Source organism: Cetorhinus maximus, chromosome 1 (assembly GCF_964194155.1).
Source record: "Cetorhinus maximus chromosome 1, sCetMax3.hap1.1, whole genome shotgun sequence".
Lineage (NCBI taxonomy): Eukaryota > Metazoa > Chordata > Chondrichthyes > Lamniformes > Cetorhinidae > Cetorhinus > Cetorhinus maximus.
Genome location: NC_135879.1, coordinates 229,264,260 through 229,289,752, shown reverse-complemented (window position 1 = coordinate 229,289,752; position 25,493 = coordinate 229,264,260). Strand labels below are relative to the sequence as shown.

General features: G+C 43.1%; 1 protein-coding gene across 1 annotated transcript in view; it reads right to left on the bottom strand.

Annotated features, from left to right (window-relative positions):
- The window catches only part of ctnna2 (catenin (cadherin-associated protein), alpha 2), a 1,502,658-nt gene that overhangs the window by 24,267 nt on the left and 1,452,898 nt on the right, over positions 1 to 25,493 (bottom strand). The window contains exon 17 of the mRNA XM_078554361.1: positions 16,948 to 17,082. Coding sequence (XP_078410487.1) covers positions 16,948 to 17,082 — 135 coding nt within the window. The remainder of the gene's footprint in view (positions 1 to 16,947; positions 17,083 to 25,493) is intronic.

The window sequence follows — 25,493 nt, the reverse complement described above, 5'->3', positions numbered from 1 at the left end:
TGTGTTAGGCAAAACATGAAAAAGGATTTTAAAGTCATGTCTGTCTTAAGTTGAAGGTGATGAAGTAGATGTTACAAATGGGTGGGAGGGGGGAAGAGGGAGCTTGCACGTTTGCTCAGTTCTCACTCACCACCGGGTTTAAGCAGATATAGGCCACACTTTAGCATGTGAGGCCTCCTGTTTTCCATCTCTCCCTCTTGTTCTGCTGCACAGAACATGAAGATCTAGACCGTCATTATGAAGGAAGCTGCTGGAGCTCTGTGGAATCATTGAATTTGTGGCCATGATCCCTTGCATAGCAATGTGTTGATCCCATGCCATGCTGCCTCAGGGAGAGGGAATCTAGGAAGCCTGAGAAATTTTGAGAGAAAGTCACTCCTGGCTGGCTCATGTACTTATTCTAATGGAAACTTATATACACCATCACTGGCATGGTGGAGGTGCTGTGCCAAGGTTTTACAGTACCCAACCAGAAGGAAAAAAAAACAGTCCAGACTAGTACTCTCATTTCCCAGTTTTTACTGATGTTCCATTTTGAGGTATACAAGACCAGTTCGGACCAGTGCTCTCATTTCCCAGTTTTTACTGTTTCTTTGTTCATCACTAAATTACATTTTTCTGGGGTGGAATGGAAGACAGTGGAATGGTAGGAACACTGCTTTGGCTAGATTCTTCCATACATGCATTTGCCTCATGAGTGATACCTGCCAAAATTACTTTTGTTAAACCAGGAAAGATACTGAAACATGTAATCACTTACAAACGTGCTCCAAATTTTTACATCAGGTTCTCTCAGAATCAAGCATTACAAAAGGCCAATTACATAGGAACAGGAGTTCACCATTCAGTTCCTCCAGCCTGCTGCCTCATTCAGTTAGATCGCGGCCCACATGTACCTTAATTCCCTTTACTCGTTTTTGTTCCATACCCTGACATCCTAACATAACAAAAATGTTATCGATCTCAGTCTTGACCATTTCATTTGCCCCAAAATTCACAGTCTTTTGGGGGAGAGAGTTCCAAGTTTTCACTACCTTTTGTGACAAAATAAGGAGTGGTCTACTTCTAATTTTAAGATTGTGCGCTCTTGTTCTGATTCCCCCACCAGAGGAAATAGTTTCTCTATATCTAACGAACCTCTTAAAAATTTTATGCATGTTAACTGTTTAAACTTAAGAGGATACAAGCCAAGTTAATGCAACCTATCCCTGTTTAAGCCCTGGTTTCATTCTGGTGGATATACATGTTTCTCCTTTCCATATTTCATTCCTGGGGTATGGTATGCAAAACTGAACACAACTCCAAATGGGGTCTGACCAAGGCTTTGTACAACTATTTATATCTATTTTGTCAGTCTATATCCCTGTTGCTCCCTTATCTGTGAAAATAGATACAAGGGCTATGAAATCGGCCTCCATAGCACTGCTGGTGCCAGTGCTAGGGAAGGTCCGAAGACAAATGATGAAGGCTGGAAGGGTCTTGGTCACCTCTGGCTCTCTGGCTGATTTAATGTGTGTTCTGCCAATTTGGATCACACAGGTCCAGGTAACGAATGTGTTCAGCTGCATGAGGGACCCCTCGCTAGCGTTATTTACTGCACTAGCCAACTAACTTGCAGCTGATGTGCTTCTGGGATTTTTGCTCCTGCAAAGTTTGTGGAATTACTGTGGTGTGTTCTTGGAGGAGCTTTGGTGACTTGTTGGGTTTTGAAGGCAGCGATGCTGCATCCTGACAGGGAGGTCAGAGGAGCTTCCTCCCCTGACAATGGAAAGCCTCCTGGATTTATGGAGGCTATTGCTGTAGTCCCTCTTGGCTTGCAGCATGACAGAAACTGAAGCACAGGCCACAGAGGAAGCTGTGCACAGAGGGAGATGGAGGGGGGCTTTCCACAGAAGGCCTTACCCACCATAGGTATGCAGGAAGAACTTCTCCTACCTCTACCTCAGCCAGGAGCAATGTGTGAAGTGCCTACAATTCGCCAAAGGACTTTACTGCCTCCAACAAATGAACCTATAGCCTCACAGTAAAGCAAGGACAACGCTGCCAATGGTCACTGTCACCTTCAACTTCTACAGAAGCAATTTTTCCAGGCAAAAGCAGGTGACAAGAGCCAAAATTACCTAGCTTGCCATCCATTGCTGCATCAGGTGGTATCAGAGACCAGCAGGGGGCACTTCACAGTCTTCTCCCTTACCAGAGAGAAACAGGATCAGTGGGCACATGGATTGGCCAGCCTAACAGGTTTACCAATGGTACAGGGTGTCATTGACCAAACCCATGTGACTCTGCAGCGTTATGTTCAAACAGGGTAATAAACGCAAACTGCAAGAGCTACCACTCCATCAACATGCAGTTGGTCTGCGACCATGACCAGAACATCATGTCGGTGAATGCCTGCTATCCTAGCAACAACCACAATGCCTTCATCCTGAGGAAGTGAGGAATACCCACCATCTTTGGGCCAGTGCAATGAATCAGAGCTTGACTACTTGAAGACAAGTGACACTCTCTATACATCTGGCTGATGACTCACCACCCAGTCACTCAAGGACAATACGCCGATACTGAGAGCCATGTAGCCACAAAGAATATTGTGGAGCAAACCATCAGTATCCTTAAGCAATGGTTCTGCTGACTGGACCATTTGGGGGTGCCCTCCAGTATTCAATAGAGTGGGCAGTCAAGTTCGAGCTGATTGGCTGCATTTTCCATTTACCTTTCTATTTCCACTGAGTGTAGCGCCAATAACACTCAAGAAGCTCGACATCACCCAGGACGAAGCAACCCGTTTGATGGGCACCCCATCCACCACATTCAACCTACACTCCCTCCACCACGAATACACAGTGGCAGCAGTGTGTACCATCTACAAGATGCACAGCAGCAAATCACCAAGGCTCCTTCAACAGCACCTCCCAAACCTGGGACCTCTACCACCTAGGAGGACAAGGGCAGCAGATGCATGGGAACACCACCACCTGAAAGTTCCCCTCCAAGCCAAAAACCATCCTTACTTAGAACTACATCACCGTTCCTTCACTGTCGCTGGGTCAAAATCCTGGAACTCCCTTTCTAACAGCACTGTGGGTCTACCTACACCTCATGGGCAGCAGTTCAAGATGGCAGCTCATCACCACCTTCTCAAGGGCAATTAGGGATGGGTAACGAATGCTGACCTAGCCAGCAATGCCTCCATCACATGAAAGAATAAAAAAAAGTTCCACAACCTCGCTATCAAGAGGGCACGAATCTTGCCAACAATCATTCAGAGACCACTTTGGGGAGAGGAGGAGGAAGTGGAAGAGATTGAATCTGAATCAGCGATTTAACTACCTTGTTTTATTTCTGATGCTCTGTACATTCGCAGACAGAATTCTTCTCTGCAGCTGTCTCAATTCTGCCCATATGTCCTGCCATTCTTTTACTCTCACTTTTTTACACTGTGTATTCTCCCCTTCCTCTAACTAGAACATTTATCTTCAGTTTAAATTCCAGTCACTTAGTTTTGTTTCTCTGCCACTAAATGTTTGCAAATCAGGCCAATGAAAAGAAAAACAACAGTTTTTTTTAGGGTCACCTTAAGAACATATCTGGCCAATATACAGGTTTCAGTGAAAATAATTAGCACATATCTCAGGGGAAGTATGTGCCTGTTTTAATACTAATCATCAGGTGTTGCTGGCCCATCCGGCAGCTCATTATGTTGGAAAGCTATTTTTCTCAGCTGTTTGGGTGAGAGAACTGGTTGGGAGCTAAATATTGTATTTTTTACCGTGAACTTAGATCGTTGGTACATTTCTCTAACTTTAGGATTGATGGCTCTCATTTGTTAGGTTTATTATTCTTCATAAAGATCGCAAATCGAACATAAGAAACTGGTCATCACTGGATGTAAAAGTGTCGTTGCTTCATTCACCGATGGATACATGCATGCACAGACTGAATCCTAACATTTCATCAGCTGGAAAGGGAGTATTCCCCTGTACTGTGTAACCATGCATCCAGTCATGGGATAGAGTCAAATAGGCAAAGAATTCCTCTGTGGCTGGTGTCGTAAGGTAGCAGTAAACACAGCTCCTCTTAATGTGGTGACAGCATTTACATCATGGGTACAAATATGTGTGACATGTATGAATTTTTAGACTCCTATTCAGAACTGAAATAAAAATCCTAATAACACTGCTTTGTCAAAAACTCCCCCAAGCCAACAGTAAATAATCAAAGGCCAACTCCATCATTGCAACAAGGCCACATAGCCACATACCACCATTATGTCATTAGATAGCCACTGAAATGAAATTTCCAAGGGGAAAAAAATGAGGGAGACCAAAAAAAAAAGTTGCAGTATAACTGAGGATACCAAAGTCAAAACAACGGGCTACACTTGGGATAACTGGAAGATACGAATTAGGAGCAGGAGGAGGTCACTCGGCCTCTCCAGCCTGCTCCACCATTCAATAAGTTCATGGCTGATCTGAATGTAGCCTCAGCCCCACATTCCTGCCTACCCCCGATAACCTTTCACCCCCTTGTTAATCAAGGATCTATCTACCTCTGCCATTGAAATATTCAAAGTCTCTGCTTCCACCTCCTTTTGAGGAAGTGGCTGACCAAAACAGCGTTCAATGGCAGAAAATAGAAGGAGATCTAAACTGCAAGAGAGGTAATAAGCTTGAATAATAATGCCAAAGGCACAGGCCATGTGACTGAGAATTAATCACCAATATGTGTTCAAGTTGCTGATTAGGCAGTCACGAACTTGATGAAAAATCATCTATGGCACAACATCTAAAGATTGACTCATATGTCACAAGAAAAGCAACAGACATGGGTGCTGTAATTTCATTTTTAAAAGCAAATTAGTAGCTCTTTCATAAATATAAATTAATTTTAAGAGATTAAAAGTTAGTTCATTTTTTAAAATGTTATTTTATCAGCTCTAGTAGGATTTCCTTTCATTTACTGTGGAGCCTTAATTACTTACATGTTGCTGGTGCCCTAGGTGCACACATATTAGTTGGATTAAACAAGTCACTGATCATTTATCTGCTGTCCATGTCATAGTCCTCTAACTTGCTTAGTTTACATTTTTCAAACAGTTTTGTTCTAGTAGAGGCTCTTTAGTATAGAAGTAGTACAAGGCCTCTTTAGTACAAGGCCAATTGGCCCTTTTGCCAGCCCTGAGTTGCTTCATTGTTTTGTATGTATAACCTATGTGAGTATTACCAACCTGCTTATGAGGTTGGTATGGTCTCTAACAAATTAAATTGGGAAGAAACATTTGTATTTATATCGCACCTTTCACAACCTCAGTCCATCCCACAACACTTTACAGAGAATGAAGTGTTTTTGAAGTGTAACCATCATTGCAATGTACGAAACATAGCAGCCAATCAGCAAACATCGCACCTTTCACAACCTCAGTCCATCCCACAACACTTTACAGAGAATGAAGTGTTTTTGAAGTGTAACCATCATTGCAATGTACGAAACATAGCAGCCAATCAGCAAACATCAAGATCCCACAAACAACAATGTAATAATGACCAACTCAGCTGTTTCAGTGATGTTGATTATGGGTAAATGTTGGCCATGACACTGAGGATAACTCCTCTGCTCTTCAAAATAGTGCCACAGGACCATTTACACCCACCTGAGAAAGCAGTTTAAAATCTTATCAGAAAGACAGCACCGTTGACAGTGCAGCACTCAGTACAGATTGGAGTGTAAACCTTGAATTTTGTGCTCAAGTCTCTGGAGGAGGACCTGACTTCCTGACTCTGAGGCAAGAATGCTACCCGATGAGCCATGGAAACAGCACACCAGGGTTTTTGACCTCATTATGTGCTCTCCAATGTCCTCTAACTACATTGTTCCCTGCAACAGTGAATGACCATTCAAACACTGGATCAATGAACCTAGAGTTCTTTCAATTACTCATCCAGAGTGAAGTTTCCCCGTACGAACAGAGCTACTTTCATTACCAGCCAACTCAAGCGTAACTCTCTTCATTTTATATATATATATATATATGAATACGCAAACATACAAACACACACACACAAATAGCTACATATATATATTTTATATGCCTTATCCTGTCCACCCAGCTGAGAGAGGGGAATGGTAATGTGAGAATTCATAGAATATCACTCATGTTACATCCAAATGGAGGTTCGAGTGTAAAATGCTGTTGGGCCACTTAATGTTTTGAATGCTGGAGAAATTCTCAATGTAACACAGCAAATTAAAAGTACACGATTGCATTACCTGTCAAATTCCATTTAATTACTTTCTCCTTTCATGTTACTTCCATCACATCTGACTGTCTGTCCTAATTAAACATACCTGTTCATTTTACTGATTGCTAATTGAGCTTTCTATGTTTGACAGTCAAGGTAAATAGCACTGTTATTTTCTTACCACTGAGACTTCCCAGTTGCATTTCCATAACAGGGGGTGTCCTCCACTTTAGAGATAAAGGTCCCAACACTTACAAAATCCCTGCTTATCCTGAACAGCCACATGTATCGGGCAAATTACACGAATCATTTGCCATCACCATATGTCTCAATTTACAAAGGCACTATTTAAATTATTAGGCATTATTAGGTCCTTTTGAGGAAGCCCTGCCATCTTCAGTCACCCGCCTCTGTCCCACTGTCCCCATGACCTGTGATTGCTGCTCACAAAGGTGAAAGGCCAGGGATGAAACTGAGCAGAGCTTTGCATAATTCAGCACTGTGCAGTCAGATCAAACCATCCCTTCATTGATTAACTGCCGACCAGTTTACCTCCAGCATTCTTTTTAAAAGCGGTGCAGTAAAATAAATGAAAGAATGAACTTGCATTTATATTGTATTTTACAACCTCAGGTTGTCTCAACGCGCTTTACAGCTGATGAAGTAATCCCAAGATGTGGTCACTCTTGCAATGTTAGAAACTTACTGTCAATTTAAAGCGACTACAAAGTCCTATAAAGAATGGCTGGACTGAACCCCGCTTCAATTCAAAGCTGCACTTGTGTCTAGAATGCTAACTTGCTAACAGTGACAGTTTGATAATGCATTAAATGGGCGTAGCATCAGTTGCTTCATACTGAATATGCAGTCTGTTGGAAACAATCTGGTCCGTCCAGCTGAACTCAATCCTGTTGGAGACTGCCACAGTCTGACACAAACAGTTGTAAATGGAGTCATCATCCGTGGCTTTATCAGAGAGGTAATATTGGGTAACGTGGCAGCCACTATATGCACAACAAAGTCCCACTTGTTACACCGGCCACTGTTTCTGGTGGGGACATTAAGTTGGCATAAATGTGGTCATTATAGGTGGTGGGGTCTGTACTAAAATCGGCCTCCCATGTGCCCGTTAAAGAAAGGTTTTCCCTGCTGGCCCCCTCCTCCCTCCCGCCGTGTGAGGAGACCCTTCGTGCTGCCATCATAGGACCCCAGCTTCAAGGTTTGCTCAGGGCTCCCAGTTGCGCTATGCCGGAGAGGCCAGTCTTGGTGGGAGGGAGGTGGAGGCGGGGGGAAGAGTTGATAGGATTTTACTAGAAGTGTGCTGGCAAAAACACGTACGGTTTCAAATCAATAGTCAGATTGTATTTCAAATAGCTACGGGATTCCCCAGAGTACTGCAGGAAGAACCAGCTGAAGAAATCTCTCTCTTTCTCCCTTCGCTCGCTCCCTGCCGTGACTGGACTCCTTTCTGGCCATCCCTTGCCCTGAGTGTTCCATAGCTTTATCCCATGTCTTTCTGTTCCCCTTTGTCACCTTAAGTCCTCTCACACCAGCTGTCAGCCACCCCGAGAAAGCTTTTATCACTGTGCTTTGCCATCAGCACTCCGTGTCAGATCAAACAATCTTAGAGAGTTTCACACCACGAATTACATTTGGGGTGAAGAGACTGCAATTCCTTTTTCCCCAAAAAGAAAACTAGGAAAAATTTGCAGACGTTACGTTCTTATGTCACTTTATTATTTTTTTTAACGGGTCGAATTTTATTTTAAAAACTAAACTGCCGTAGATTTAATCCCACGCTGTCAGAACAGGTCAGAGAGCAGTAAAATGAATCAATCATTGTTCAGCCTCCACTGCAGACTGGGAGGCAGAATAAGAGGATGAATCAGAGCATGGCAGAGTGAATCTCGGGCTGTCAGAGAGAATAATAAAGTGTTAAAGTGAATCTAACCATGTTCAAGTGAATCGCAGTCAATCAGATACAACCAAGAGAGGTGAGAGGAAAAATCTATAAAAAAAATTCCTGAGAAGCGAATGAGTTTGCTGTCAGTAACGGAGGCTGCGAGCGAGAAAATTACCACAGTCCTGTAATAATAAGTCAACGGTCCCAATGAAAGATATATCTGTTTTCTCTCATGATGAGAATAAGGGCCATGGAATGTTGTTTTTCTGTGATTATATCACCCTAGTGCTGTAATCAATAATCAGCACAGTGCAACATTAAACTGCAGCCATAAATTATGGGGCTGAAGTTTCTCCTGTTGCCAAAACTTACAAAAAAAAAAGTACAACATGGGGTTTTATTTCATCACCTTCTTCACTAAAATTATCAACATGAGAAATTCCACACCAGTAACTCTCAAGTGATTTGAGAAACGAGGGCTGTGTTCACTGAAGTAGACGAGGTCAGTGAATGAGTAACAAAGAGTCGTAAATTTAGGTTTATTACTAAAAGCACACAGGGGAAGGTGGTAGAGTTACTTTCCAAACAAATTAAAGTGTTGTAAGAATACAGAACCCTTTACCAAAAGTAGCTATTGGTGTTGTCAATTGTAATATGTAAGAGGGAATTAAATATACGTTTCAAGAAGAGAAATAAGAATGACGGGATAGCACAGAGAAATGGGATCATAGCAATCTGCTCTGCTGTAGAGTTAACATAAATGTGAAGCCTATAGGTAATATGGTTTCAACAAAATCTGCATTCATATAGCTTTGTCAACTGAGTAAATGTTTCATGGAATCATAGCGTGGTTACAGCATAGAAGGGGACATTCAGCCCATCGTGCCCATGCCAGCTCTCTTCAAGAGGAACTCACCTAGTCCCACTCCTCCGCCTTTTCCCCATGGCCGTGCAGTTTTTTTCTCTTCAGATAATTAAGGTCTTAAGGAATAGGGGGGAAATGAATGCCAGGCTGCGGTAGGAGAGAAGGTTGACAGCACAGTCATTGAGGTAGATGCTAAGCAAGCGTTAAAGATGGGGAGGGCAGTACTGTATCGGTTTGGGAAGAGGGGCATGGGTGGGTTGAGGGTGGGTTGTGAAATAGTTCCATAGAGTAGGACCAATCCAGCTCAAGACACTGCCACCCATGGCAGAAGGAAGAGAAGATATAATTCACAGGAGATCACAGTTGGAGGGTTAAGGGTCATGGAATGAGATGCAGGCCTGGAGAAAGTTGCAGAGGACATAGAAATTTGTAAATATGGAAGTTATTTGCACTGGGACATGGCGCTAATAAAAATTAGCAAGGTCTTCATCAGATGAGTATCTATAATCATAGAATGATGCAGCAGAGAAGGAGACCATTTGCCCATTGTGTCTGTGCTGGTTCTTGGGTACAGCTAAACAATTGGTCTAATCACTCCACTGCTAATTTCTCCTTGTCCTGTAATTTTTCTTTTTCCCTTCAAGTATTTATTCATTCTCTTCTGAATTTTGCAGGCCATAATTGCATACTTTTCAGATGGTACAAAACTTGCAAATGAGGAGCACAGTAACAGACTCCAAGAGGACATAGTCAGGCTGGTAAAATGGGCAAACACGCGGCAGATAAAAGTTATGGAATCCTTGACTTTATTAATAGAGGAATACATTGCAAAAGCAAGGAATCTATGCTCAAATTTTATTAAACATTGGTTAGGCCTCAGCTAGAGTACTGTGTTCAATTCTGGGCACCACAGAGGAGGTATTTGAACCAGAGCTTGGGAATCTGAGAGTAGATTGAAAAGGTAGACAAGCAAAGCTGAAAACGAAAGGCAGAAAATTAGTAAGCGAGTGTAGAGGGCAGACGAAACAATGGAGTTTGATGGTACTTAATGGTATGTACTTCAGTGAAAAGTATCCAGTGAACAAGCCAGATGATCTGAGGGCACTACACACTAGGCATTATGATATCATAGCTTAAAGAAGGGCAAGAATATGACAGCTTATTCTTGGATATGGGGTTTTCAGTTGGGATAGAGTCGGGATAAAAGAGTGGTTGGGGGGGGGGAGCTGGGGGGAGGAGCGCAGGTGTCACAGGAGGAATGATGCGCAAGAAGAATCACCAAATAAGGCCACAATGGATGAATTGAGGAACAAAAAATGGGCAATCACTCTACTGGGAGTGTACATGGAACTCCATTCAGATGGAGTTAGGAGAGCAATTATGTAGGAAAATATCTGAGAGGTGCAAAAACAATAGAGGAGTAATTATAGGGGATTTCAATTACCCTAATATTAACTGGGATAAATTCAGTGTGAGACATATAAGCGGCGTATGAATTCTTAAAATGTATCAGGGGAACTTATTTAGCCAATGCATAGCCACCCGAACAAGAGAGGAGCAGTTCTAGACTTAGCTTTAGGGAATGAAACTGGGCAGATGGAATGGGTAGTATTTTAGTTGTAGTGGTCATAATTCAGTAAGATTTAGCACAATTATGGAAAAGGACAAAGTTAGATCACGAGTAAAAGTTCTCAATTAGGGAAAGATCAATTTTACTGAGCTGGGATGTGATTTAGCAAAAGTGGACTGGAAAAAGCTACTTGAAGGTAAATCAGTGTCAGAGCAGTGAGATGCATTCAAGGAGACACAGGATTCAGAACAAACATGCTCCTCTCTATGCCATACATCATCCTGACATAGAACCATACTGCTGTTCCTTTATTGTTACTGGATCAAAAACATGGAACCCCCTCCCTAACAGCACTGTGGGTGTAGCTACAACACATGGACCGCAGCGGTTCAAGAAGGTGGCAATTAGAGATGGGCAACAAATGCTGGCATTAATAGCCAGCGATGCACATATCCGAATTGAAAGAAAAAGGGTGGGTTTACCAAATCTAGAGCCCCTCGTACGTCAAGGAATGTAGGTTAAGGCAAAAAAAGAAAGCTTATGTTAGATACTAAGACCTCAATACTACAGAAAACCTAAAGGAAGGTAGAAAGTGCAGTGGTGAAATTAAAAATGAAATTAGGAAAGCAAAGAGAGGGTATAAAATATTGGCAAGTAAAATTAAGGAATAAAACATTAAATTCATTAAAAAAAATTCAATAGAACAAATCAAAGATGTTTTAGAATTACATAAAGAGCAAGAGGTAATCGAAGGAAAGAATAGGGCCTACGAGAGTCCTTCACAAGAGAGAGGGACAATGCAGGCATTGTAGTCAATGAGGAGGCGTGTGAAATATTGGATGCAATAAACACAGTGGGAGAAAAAAAATAAGGGGTCCTTGAAAGTAGATAAATTACCAGATCCAGACGAAATGTATTCCCTGTCTGAAAGGGAAAAAATAGTAGAGGCTCTGACCATCAATTTCCAATCCTTTCTGGTTACAGGTGTGGGGTCAGAGGACTAGAGGACTGTTAAAATTGCACCGTTGTTTAAAAAGGGAGAAAAGGATAGACTAAGAATTACAGACCAATCAGCCAACGATCAGTGGCGGGCAAATTAGAAAAATTTCTGAGGGACAGTTAAATTGTGATTAAAAAGCTTTCGATTGATCAAGGACAGTCAGCATGGACTTGTTAAGGAAAGGCCGTGGCCTGACTAAGTTGCTTGAAATTTTAAGAAGGTAACAAGGAAGATTGATGGGGGTAGCACATTTGATATAGTCTACATGGATTTTAGCAAGGCTTTTGACAAGGTGGCACAGGGAAGACCAGTCAGATAAGTAAAATACAATGGAATCAAACGGCAAGTGACAACTAGAACCAAAATTGGCTCCTTGCCAGAAAGCAAAAGGTAATGGCTGCTGGGCATTTTTGTGACTGCAAGGCTGTTTCCAGTGGGGTTCTGCAATGCTCTGTACTTGATCCCTTACCATTCGTGATATATATCAGTTATCTAGACTTAAATATAGGGGAGGCATGTTTAAGGAGTTTTCAGCTGATACAAAATTTGACTATGTGGTTGCTAGTGAAGGAGAAAGCTGTAGGCTTTAGAATGTTATCAATGAACTGGTCAAGTGGGCAGAAAATTGGCAAATGGATTTCAATCCAGAGAAGAATTCAAAGATTCCGTCACAATATAGGAAAAATTGGATTAGTTTGGGTTGTTTTCTTTGTAACAGAGGCTGGGGGATATTTAATTGAGATGTATAAAATTATTAGAGGCCTAGGCAGAGTGGATGGGAAGGATCTATTTCTGCTAGCAGAGAGGTCGACAGCCGGTGGACATAAATTTAAAGTAACTGGTAGAAGGATTAGACGGAGTGGGGGAAAAGGTTTTAATCTAGAGGGTGATGGGAGTCTGGAACTCATCGTCTTAAATGGTAGTAGAGGCAGAAACCCTCATCGCATTTAATAATAAAATAAAAGCAAAATACTGCAGATGCTGGAAATCTGAACTGATGAAGAGTCATACGGACTTGAAACGTTTAACTCTGTCTTCCTCTCCACAGATGCTGTCAGACCTGCTGAGTTTTTCCAACTATTTTTGTTTTTGTTTCGCATTTAATAATACTTGTATATCCACCTGAAGTGCCGTGACTTATAAGGATACGGGCTAGAAACTGGAAATGGGATGAGGTTGGATAGCATTTTTCCACTGGCAGGGACACGTTGAGCTGATTGGCCTCCTATGCCGTAAATTTTCATAATTTTATGATTGACATCTTTTGTAAATTGTGGTGCCCAGGATTGAACAGAATACTGTAGACCAGTAAAGGTTTTACTTGATTTCGTGCTGTATTTCTCTTTTAGTAAAGTCAAGGATTCCATGTGCTTTTTTAACATTCTGCTCAACTTGTCCTACCACATTCAAAGATTTGTGTACATAAGCTTCTAGCTCCGATCAGTACAAGGGGCCTGCAAAGTAGGCTCTCCCCCTTTCATTGACCGCAGGGTCAAACCTGCTGGTGCTACATGTTGTGTGCAGGTCTTTCCTGTGGCCAGTTATATCAGAGTGGCGGCAGCAGGATAAAGTCTTTAACTGGGTATTAAATGCCCTCTATTAAGCCATGGGCAGGGGACCCACCCACCTCCCATAAAATCATGCCGGGGTGGGCAGGACGGCAGCGGGCAGGCACAGTGCCATGACTTAGGGGTCCACCTGCTGTTTTCCCACTAGCAGCTGGCCCATAAAATTCAGCCCAATTAGTGGGGTCTTGAGCTCAGCCAAGCGCTCACAATGAGACTCCATTGAACAGCTGTGTCAACAAAGCCTCCAGGGCTGAATACATTAAGACCTTTGAAGTAGTGGAACAGATGGACATCTGTTCGACTGCTTCAAAGGCTCAACAGTTGGCTGGACTGTGAATCAATGTAAAGATTAAAGCACAGGGACCAAATGACATATCTCAAAACTGCTGAATGCAGAATAGCACTTTATCCAGCAAATAATGTGCTCTAATAATCTGAAGAATTTGCCAGTTTCTCAATGCTTGTTAATTTAATGGTCACTTACCTTTTAAGAACAAAACCCTATCATCAATCACTGCATTAAAAACATACTTAAATTATCATAACAGCATCTAATTATGACTTACGCAGGTGCCAACAACTTTTAAACATGCCTTTCAAAAAGTTCCCGACTCCAGAACAGGCTTTTCCCGTGGTTCACAAACGCTCTGACCTGACGTGGTTCACACAGGCTTCAGAAACCCACCTGCCTTACTGAAAATTTCAAACTCCAAGGAACACAAAATTAAGGCAGGCAGTCAAAAGGATGGCAGACAAGTGATTCTTGTCTGATGGTCACAATTTCAGAATTCCACCGCCTCTTTATCCGCTCCCCCACCCGCCCACCCGACATGGGTTTTCCCCGCTTCGGGACAGCAATATCCAGCCCTAACTGTATGGGAGGAAGTCTAATGAGCAAGAGCATAGTGACCAAAGTTATTTCTAAATAGAGTACATAAGAAATATGAGTAGGCCTTAGGTTCTTCAAGCCTGTTCCATCATTTAATATCATGGTTGATCATCTGCCTCAACTCCTTCTTCCCATAACTATTTTCGTATTCCTTAAAGACCTCAGTACCCAAAAATCTATCAATCTCTGTCTAGAATATGCTCAATGACTGAGTATCCACAGCTCTCTGGGGTAGAGAATTCAAAAAATCCTCAAACCTTTGAGTGAAGGTTTAAAATTAAAGGAACCTCTTCGCTTCCGAACCCTCTACCTCAATCCTGCTAAGACGAAAGCACAATCTCAACTGTCCCCAAAGACAGAGACCAGTTCAAGTGGTTATACCCATAGGCTCCAACGTCCAGGCTTTGAAATTAAAATGCAGTTTTTATCAAGCAGCAATGTAATTTTTAATGTAAGTAGCAATACTGGAACACTGTTTATATTTATATACACACATACATGCTGGTGCAAATATACATGTGAATAAACGTATGGAGACATAGTCGGTATTTACTGAAGTGAATTACATAGATGAAAGCACATTAAATTTAGTGCATAGCTCCTTTCATGGCCAAACATCCAAACACAGAGGCAATAATCAAATGGTCCTAGGTTCAATGGAGGCAGCAACTGGAGTGCTAAGAATGGCTTAACATTATGGTTTAGGAATGGAAAAGGTAGTCAGAAAGGTTTCTACTCTTGAATGCTATTCAGCAATTCCTGCTGGCAGGTACTGACAAAGGCATGACTGGTCTCCTCGTGTGCTCTATGATTCTATGCATGCAAAATTTGGATGAGTAGAGACAAGCTGCAAAGCCCTTCATAAGTAAAGCAGCCAGTTAACACTCAGTATCTGGGTCTACTCTCCAAGAATGACCACTTGGAACCAGCTACCCAAGGGTGGGTGGCACCCGTGGAGCCATATCCCAGCATCAAGGACAAGAATGAGAATACATTCAAAACGGAAAATTTCAGAGAGGTTTCACCTACACTATGAGGCATGAATGAGCAACGTGGTCCTTTTGAATAGTACAATACAGGATTCATGCCAGAAGAGCTGCACAGAAGCCTTCAATGTTTAAAGTTGCTGTTGGCATTCACCTCGGATGAATGCAGGTCCCAGCTGTATGTAAGTTTGAGGAGAAGACGTGTGTCTACAGCTAAAATTTGCATTTATGCGAGCTGCATACAAAAGCACTTGGCTGTATTCTGCTAGTCTGCCACAATAGACTTAAGCTGACATTGAAAAAGCACTCAGTCTGGTAAGAGAAGTGATTTCCGGCTTCACTTGGAACTGGAGGATGGAAGGGTTTTGTTTGGGACTTCAATGCTCATCTCCCAGGGTACTGAGTGCTCCCAGGTCAGCTACAGCATGGTTTCGTACAGTGAAAAAAACTCACTGATCCATCTCAGTGATATGCACCTCAGTCACATAGAATACATTATTTTTTCATTTCCAACACCAGCCATCCTATAGCTTCTTTGACTGAGATTTCCAAATTTAGTGCCAATTGATAACAAATTAGGAACAGTCATGCACAGTGTTCCTACGCCCACTAAGAATTGCACTGAAAATGCTCAGTATTAACATTGATCCTTACACAATGCACTGTGCATCAGCCTTTGCTGAGTGGGTAGCACTCTTGCCTCTTGCTGTGGGTTCAACTCCAGCGACAAGAGCACATAGTCTTGACTGACACTTCAGTGCAATTCTGAGGGGAGTGCTGAAGAGCTGGCGGTGACACCTTTAGGCTCAGAGACTAATCTGAGATCCTGACTACCCTCTCAGGTGAATGTAAACGATCCCATGGCACCATTTTGAAAAAATGCAGGTGAGTTCTCCCGGTGGCCTAGCAATATTTATCCCTCCCTAAATCAGGTTGTTCAGTCATTTGTCTTGTTTCTGTTTGTGGGACTGAGCTAGGTGCCAATTGGTAGCCACATTCTCCTACACCAGCAACCACATGTCAAAAGGGGCTGGGAAGTGCTTTCATAAAATCATAGAACTTTCCGGCAGAGCAGAATCGAGGCCATTTAGCCTGCCATGTCTTTGTCGGCTCTTTGAAAGAGCTGCCCGATTAGTCCTGGCCTTTTTTCTGTAACTCTGCAAATTGGTCCTCTTCAAGTGCCGGTCCAATTTTGGGGGACTGTCCTAAGGTCTTAAAAGTTGCTGCATAAATGGTAGCACGTTCTTTCTTTCTTCTAAGCTGCATGTAGAGAAGCGTCCATCCTATCAGTCAGTATGGGCTGGCTTCGAATCCTGATCTGGGACAGATCAGCTAAAAGTTAATTTAAATCTTGCAACGCACACTGAACATCAGTGCCACTGACAGATCATTGGAAACATACCTTTGTCCTCCAGCAGCCCTGAGCAAAGTAGCTGTAAGTTATGCCGTGCCGTTTACAGTGCTGCAGCATTGATTTTTCTCTGATTCCTGCACTAGCACGCCTCACACAAGTATAAATAACACTTTTTCTTTGTTGCAAGAATGATTTAAATAATGCTTCTTGGATTTTGTCACACATGAGCTATTGCAGTTCTAGAACATTCATCACTGGGAGGGAAAAAAAAAGTCCCACAGCAGTGGCATAGAATGAAATACAAGACAACCTCTGTTTCTTCAATTTAAAATTCCTCAGGCAGATTTTTAATGAGGTCACAGCAGCCGCTAAATATATATATATATATTTTATCTGTCACAGATATACATTAACAAAAAAGGAGCATTATTGCCTAATGAAGCGTGCACAGAAGGATATGCTATTAAGAGGCGAATATTCAACAGCACATGTCAGGGAGCATAAGCGAAATGCCATCAAGATGCTATAAACCTTTGTGAATCTCAAATGCTATATTTAATTGCTGCTTACCCCAGATACAATCAGCTCTCCTCCCAGGTTTTGGACTTCTGCCTTCACTTTGCTGCAGATGTTAAGCTGGTGACAGTAGAGTGCAATGCGCTGCAGGTAGGCCAACAAATCCTGCTTACAGGCCGAATCGGGACACTGAAAGAAAACAGTCACAGTCACATCAGCTTTGTTTCTCTTGTTTTTTTTGTTCATTTTCCATTCAAAACACTAATTCACATTCCTTTCTCCCCATTCGCCAGCAACCTGCTTCCTAGATTTCCTTAATTTTAAACGGCTCTTTGCTGTGAGATGACAGTAAAGAAACTGCAGAAGTCCAACTGACTTTGACATCTTCTCTACGCCGTACTTATTTGGCAGGATCTTTGCCTGCTCTAGCCCATTCCAGATTTTCCTGCCAAAGCAAGCAAAATCCTTGGTTAAGAAGAGGCTTCATGCCAGACTACAGAGTCAAAACTGGATGATTAAGTAATTACAGAACAGCAATGCACCTTTAACCCTTGAAAGGCATTCTTTTTAAATCATGTCAAATTTGAACATTACATTATTGGTGTGTCGTTGTTTAGGTATGTACATACTGGGGATGGAAAGAGAAAAGGTTGTTGTGCCTAACAATGCTTTTCATATACTTGCTAGAAGAAGGAATTAGGTGTGAAGACTGGGAGGTGGCATTCAGAAATTAGGCATTGATGGGCCTTTTGATTCCTAAACATATAATGTTTCTTTTTTTGGTACACTAAGTAGCAAAAGAAAATTGAAGGTGGAAGCAACCGTATTAAGGAAGGCTATTTCCCGAAAATGACTTTTATGTTTCCTGGTATATAGAGTTTTGTTTTATTCTTTCATGAGATGTGAGTGTTGCTGGCAAGGCCAACATTTGCTGTCCATGCCCAATTGCCCTTGAGGAGATGTTCTCAAGTTCTGAAGGTTTCCCATGCAGCTAAGACATAGGCACAACTATTCACAAAATAGTAGGGACATCTAGCTGACAATATTGGTCTTTAGAATTGCTTGAGACAGCAGGTCAGCCATAATCATACTGAAAGGCAGAGCAAGCTTGAGGGGCCATATCCTACTCCTATTCCTATTTCTTATGCTCTTAAAACTTGTTCCATCACACATCTTCCAGTTCTAATGATAGTCATTGATCTGAAATGTTCTCTGTTTCTCTCTTCACAGATGCCACCAAACTGCTGAGTCTTCCCAGCATTTCTTATTTTTATCTGTGACAATCTTTATTTGCTAATTAGTGGCTATCTTATTGGCTGTAAAGCACTAAGAGATGGCCTGACATCATTGAAAATGCTATATAAATGCAAATCAATCAAGTTTTCCTTCTGTCTGTCTGTCTCTTTGTCTTTCTTTCTTCCATTTGGCCCAGGGGTCAAACACAAAGTTTAATATTCCTGAGTATTATCCCTTCTCTTAATGAGTGCAAGATCCACAACAAAAGCTTAAAAGACAGAAAAAGTAATCAGCCAATATTCCAAAGTCAGCCCACTGACAGGTCGGTAATAGCCATGCAGGAGAGATTGTATCCCAATCCAAATACATGGCTAGAGCAGTGGAATTTATTTCTTCTGAAGTTTCAAAGGATAGTGAAACCTTCTTTCTTTTAAGCCTCAGTGATCTTTTCTATAACAATCCTTTTTAACAGCCTCCATTCTTCACCAAGGTAAGAGAAGCAAGAAATTCATGTCCTGATTGAAAATTGCTAGTTTATGGATAACTGGGCCATCCCTAATTGCCCTTGGGAAGGTGGTGGTGGGCCACCTTCTTGAACCACTGCAGTCTCTGTGGTGTAGGTACACCCGCAGTGCTGTTAGGGAGGGCGTTCCAGAATTTTGACCCAGTGACAGAGAAGGAATGGTGATATTTCAAAGTCAGGATGGTGAGTGACTTGGCGGGGAACCTCCAGAAGGTGGTGTTCCCACGTGTCTGCTGCCTTCGTCCTTCTAGATCGGCAGTGGAGAACCTTTTCCTTACCACAGGCCATTAACACATGGGCAAAATCAGTCGCGGGCCGCACACACATAAACATCAACTTAATTTAGTTTCTTTTTTAGAGAGGATGCAGAAACGTTCAACTCACCCACTGTTTTAACGCAATGGCTGAATTTGAATATTATATTGTTAAATATTATTATAGTAATTTAGCTGACACTTTTATCCAAAGCAAATTCGTAATGATGATTTTAAAAATTCTTTCAGGGGACGTGGGCATCGCTGGCAAGGCCAGCGTTAGTTGCCGATCCCTAAATGCCCTTGAAATAACCTTGCTAGATCATTGCAAAGGGCAGTTAAGAGTCAACCACATCACTGTGGGTCTGGAGTCACATGTAGGCCAGAGAGGGTAAGGATGACAGATTTCCTTCACTAATGGACATTAGTGAACCAGATGGGTTATTATGACAATCGATGGTAGTTTCATGGTGACCATCACTAAGACTAGCTTTATATTCCAGATTTATCAACTGAGTTCAAATTCCACCGCTGCCATGGTGGGATTTAAACCAATCTCCCCAGAGCATTAGCCTGAGTCTCTGGATTGCTAGCCAAGTGACATTACCACTACATCATTAATGATCATGATGAATGCTATTTTGAAGGCACTACTGTCATAGGTCTATATTTTTAGAAATCTTGCTGCAGGCCAGATGAAATTGAGCAATGGACCAGGTTCGGCCCATGGGGCGTAGGTTCACTACCTTTGTTCCTGATGGTAGAAGTCATGGGTTTAGAAGGGGATGCCTAAGGAGCCTTGGTGAATTCCTGCAGTGCATCTTGTAGATGGTACACACTGCTGCTACCGTGTGTCGGTGGTGGAGGGAGTGAGTGTTTGTGGATGGGGTGCCAATCAAGCGGCTTGCTTTGTCCTGGATGATGTCAAACTTATTGAGTGTTGTTGGAGCTGCACTCACCTAGGCAAGTGGGGAGTATTCCATCACATTCCTGACTTGTGCCTTGTAGATGGTGGACAGGCTTTGGGGAGTCAGAAGGTGAGTTACTCGTCGCAGGATTCCAAGCCTCGGACCTGCTCTTGTAGCCACAGTATTTATAGGATTTATTTATATGGTAACCCCCAGGATGTTGACGATGGACGATTCAGCAATCACCAAGAATTCGCCAAGGCTCCTTCGACAGCGCCTTCCAAAGCCATGACCTCTACCATCTAGAAGGACAAGGGCAGCAGATAGACAGGAACACCACCATCTGGAAGTTCCCCTCCAAGTCACTCACTATTCTGACTTGGAAATATATCGTCGTTCCTTTATTGTCGCTGGGTCAAAATCCTGGAACTCCCTTCCTAACAGCACTGTGGGTGTACCTGCACCACATGGACTGCAGTGGTTCAAGAAGACAGCTCACCACCACCTTCTCACGGGCACTAGGGATGGGCAATAAATGCTGACACAGCCAGTGGAGCCCACATCCCTTAAATGAATAAAAAAAATGCCATTGAACGTCAAAGGGTGATGGTTAGATTCTCTCTTGTCGGAGATGGTCATTGCCTGGCGCTTGTGTGGCGCGTTTGTTACTTGCCACTTGTCAGCCCAAGTGTGGATATTGTCCAGGTCTTGCTGCATTTGGACATGGGCTGCTACAGTATCTGAGGAGTAGCGAATGGTGCTGAACATTGTGCAATCATCAGCGAACATCCCCACTTCTGACCTTATGATGGAAGGAAGGTCATTGATGAAGCAGCTGAAGATGGTTGGGCCGAGGACACAAACCTGAGGAACAGCTGCAGTGATGTCCTGGAGCTGAGATGATTGACATACAACAACCACAACCATCTTCGTTTGTGCTAGATCTGACTCCAAAGGCAGAGAGTTTTTCCCCGATTCCCACGGACTCCAGTTTTGCTAGGGCTCCTTGATGCCGCATTCGGTCAAATGCCGCTTTGATGTCAAGGACAGTCACTCTCACCTCATCTCTGGATTTCAGTTCTTTTGTCCATGTTTGAATCAGGGCTGTAATAAGGTCAGGAGCTGAGTGGCCCTGGCAGAACCCAAACTGAGCATCAGTAATCAGGTTATTGCTAAGCACTGTTGATGACCCCTTCCATTACTTTAGTGATGATCAAGAGTAGACTGATGGGGCAGTAATTAGCCAGGTTGGATTTGTCCTCATTTTGTGCACAGGACATACCTGGGCAATTTTCCACATTGCCAATGTTGTAGCTGTACTGGAACAGCTTGGCTAGGGGTGCGGCAAGTTCTGGAGCAGAGGTCTTCAGTACTATTGCCAGAATATTGGCAGAGCCCATAGCCTTTGCAGTATTCATTGCGTTCAGCTGTTTCTTGATATCAAGTGCAGAGAATAGAATTGGCTGAAGACTCAAATTGGATCAAAATCCTGGAACTCCCTCCCTAATAGCACTGTGGGTGTACCTACACCACAGGGACTGCAGCGGTTCAAGAAAGCAGCTCACCACCACCTTCTCAAGGGCAATTAGGGATGCACTATAAATGCTGGCCCAGCCAGTGAAGCCCACATCCCACAGATGAATTTTTTAAAAATGTTGGGGACCTCAGAAGGAGACTGAGATGGATCATCGACTCGACACTTCTGACTGAAGATTGTTGCAAATGCTTCAGCTTTATCTTTTGCACTAATGTGCTGGGCTCCCCTATCATTGAAGATGGGGACATTTGTGGAGCCTCCTCCTCTGGTGAGTTGTTTCATTTTCCACCACCATTTATGACTAGATGTGGTAGGAATGCAAAGCTTATCACAGAATCATCACAGAATCACAGTGCAGAAAAGGCCCTTCAACCCATCGAGTCTGCACCGACATGTGAGAAACACTTGACCTACCTACCTAATCCCATTTACCAGCACTTGGCCCATAGCCTTGAATGTTATGATGTGCCAAGTGCTCATCCAGGTACTTTTTAAAGGATGTGAGGCAACCCGCCTCCACCACCCTCCCAGGCAGTGCATTTCAGACCGTCACCACCCTCTAGGTAAAAAAGTTTTTCCTCACATCCCCCCTAAACCTCCTGCCCCTCGCCTTGAACTTATGCCCCCTTGTGACTGACCCTTCAACTAAGGGGAACAGCTGCTCCCTATCCACCCTGTCCATGCCCCTCATAATCTTGTACACCTCGATCAGGTCACCCCTCAGTCTTCTCTGCTCCAACAAAAACAACCCAATTCTATCCAACCTCTCCTCATAACTTAAATGTTTCATCCCAGGCAACATCCTGGTGAATCTCCTCTGCACTTCCTCCAGTGCAATCACATCCTTCCTATAATGTGGCGACCAGAACTGCACACAGTACTCCAGCTGTGGCCTCACCAAGGTTCTATACAACTCCAACATGACCTCCCTACTTTTGTAATCTATGCCTCGATTGCTAAAGGCAAGTGTCCCATATGCCTTTTTCACCACCCCATTAACATGCCCCTCTGCCTTCAGAGATCTATGGACACACACGCCAAGGTCCCTTTCTTCCTCAGAACTTCCTAGTGCCATGCCGTTCATTGAATACTTCCGTGTCAAATTACTCCTTCCAAAGTGTATCACCTCACACTTTTCAGGGTTAAATTCCATCTGCCACTTATCTGCCCATTTGACCATCCTGTCTATATCTTCCTGTAGCCCAAGACACTCAACCTCACGGTTAACTACCCGGCCAATCTTTGTGTCATCCACAAACTTACTAATCCTACCCCCCACATAGTCATCTATGTCGTTTATATAAATGACAAATAATAGGTGACCCAGCACAGATCCCTGTGGTACGCCACTGGACACTGGCTTCCAGTCACTAAAGCATCCTTCTGTCATCACCCTCTGCCTCCTACAACTAAGTCAATTTTGAATCCACCTTATCAAATTACCCTGTATCCCATGTGCATTCGCCTTCTTTATAAGTCTCCCATGTGGGACCTTGTCAAAGGCTTTGCTGAAATCCATAGAAGCTACATCAACTGCACTACCCTCATCTACACACCTGGTCACCTCCTCAAAAAATTCAATCAAATTTGTTAGGCATGACCTCCCTCTGACAAAGCCATGCTGACTATCCCTGATCAAACCTTGCCTCTCCAAGTCAAGATAGATACTCTCCCTCAGAACTTTCTCCAATAGTTTCCCTATCTGATCCATTGGTTGTGGGATCACTTAGTTCTGTCTGTCACTTGCTGCTTATGCTGTTTGGCACGCAAGTAGTCCAATGTTGCAGCTTCATCGGATGACACCTCATTTTTAGGTATGCCTTGTGCTGCTCTTGACATGTCCTCCTGCACTCTTCATTGAACCAGGGCTGATCCCCTGGCTTGGTGGTAATGTAGAGTGGGGGATATGCTGGGCCATAAGTTTACAGATTGTGATTGAGTACAATTCTGCTGCTGATGATGGCCCACAGCGCCTCATGGTTGCCCAGTCTTGAATTGCTACATCTGTTTGAAATCTATCTCATTTAGTACTGTGGTTGTGCCACACAACACGATGGAGGGTATCCTCAATGTGAAGGCAGGACTTCGTCTCCACAAGGACTCTGCGGTAATCACTCCTACTGATACTGTCATGGACAGATGCATCTGCGGCAGGCTGGTTGATGAGGATTGTTAAGTATTTTTCTCCCTCTTGTTAATTACCTTACCACCTGCCACAGACCCAGTCTAGCAGCTATGTCCTTTAGGACTCAGCTAGTTTGGTCAGTGTTGATGCTACCTAGCCACGTTTCCTGATGGACATTGATGTCCCCCACCTAGAGTATATTCTGCACCCTTGCCACCCTCTATATTTCCTCCAAGTGGTGTTCAACATGGAGGAGCACTGATTCTTCAGTTGAGGGGGACGGTACGCAGTAATCAGCAAGAGGTTTCCTTGTCCATGTTTGACCTGATGCCATGAGACTTCATGGGGTCGGTGCCGGGTGGTCCATCCAGTTTCATTTCTTTTTGGTTTTGTAGCGGTTGGATACAACTGAGTAGCTTGCTAGGCCATGTGCGAGGCCATTTAAGAGTAAACTACATTGCTGTGGGTCTGGAGTCACGTGTAGGCCAGACTAGGTAAGGACGGCAGATTTCCTTCCCTAAAGGACATTAGTGAACCAGATGCGTTTTTACGACAATTGACAATGCTTTCATGGTCATCGTTAGACTTTAAATTCTAGATTTTTAATTCTAGATTTTTTATTGAATTCAAATTTCACCATCTGCTGTGGTGGGATTCAAACACAGGTTCCCCAGAACATTACCCTGCATCTCTGGATTACTAGTCCAATGACAATATCACTACTCCAACACCTCCCCTTAGTGCTTAAGGAGAATACATAGATATGCTCACAATTTTTCACATCATGGCCTAATGTATTACCAGGCTATTAATAGGATACCATCTTTCTCATCACACACTTGCTATGAATTGTCTTACTACAGTTAGATTCCTCCCAATATGTTCACATTGCATTATCGCACAATATTTTAGAGCTTTACAAAACTAACTTGTTTTATTAACATAAAGTTGTTTTTGTTCTAATTTAAGGCATATGGTTTATTCTCTCACTCTCATGAAGCCTGCAGTGGGCATGGGCATAGGCTTTAGCAGTGTCAATGGATTAAATTTAAAACCCCTGGCATCCACTACTTGTCCCAGTGACGAATTTGGAGGTGTTTGGGATATTTAATCAGGTGGGAACTCTTATTGCATAGATACTAATTGAGGCACTTAAGTGGGAAATTCATGCCCATTTTAGGGATTTATCCCGCCACTGCTGGCATTCAACCAGCGGTTGGGTAGGGAGTCACCACGCAGGAAGCCTGAGAAACAAAACCTGTCAAGTTCGCTTGCGGGCTCCTGGGGGGTCCCTTGTTCAACATCACTCAGTGCCTGTTTGAGAGGCCCAGCATAGGGAAAGGGGGAGGGAGCTGCTGAAAGCCACAACCTGCCCTTGCTCCCAACCTTCACTCCACAAACTCCATCCTGCCCTCAGTCACCTTTATCTGGGATCTCTCATTGATCTTGGGACTCTGGTGGGTGCAATACCGGCAGCTGCCACTGGTCCCGGTGATACTAATGGCAGTGGAGGGCTGCTGGCCTCTGATTGGTGGAATTTCCACCCCTGGGGACCTTAGTGCAGGGCGAGGCTCAACATGGGCCACTTAAGTGCCTGATGAGCACTTAATTCTGGCAGCAACTAGAGGCACTAGTGCTTCCTCCAGTTCTCCAGCTGCTGGGTAAGACCCCTGTCTGAAACATTAAACTCCACCCAATGTGTGGGCAAGGAGTCGGGGGTAAGCAATTCTTGTCAGCAATTTTAGTGTTTTTTTAAAAAGATAAAGTAGAATCACATAAAGAAGAAATAAGATTAATACTTTTTTTAAAAGCAAAATCAAAATTGGGCTGACAAATTATTGCAGAGTTGGAAATACTAAATTGATTGAATTTTATTATTTTTCCCCACAATGGGCCCTTCTTCAGTTCTGTATATCAATATAAAAATTATCATGTCATGCAGTTAAAACTGAATGCCAGCTCTATGACTCACTGCTGCAATCTGTCCTATTTCGACCTGTGAATTTCAATTCCTAGT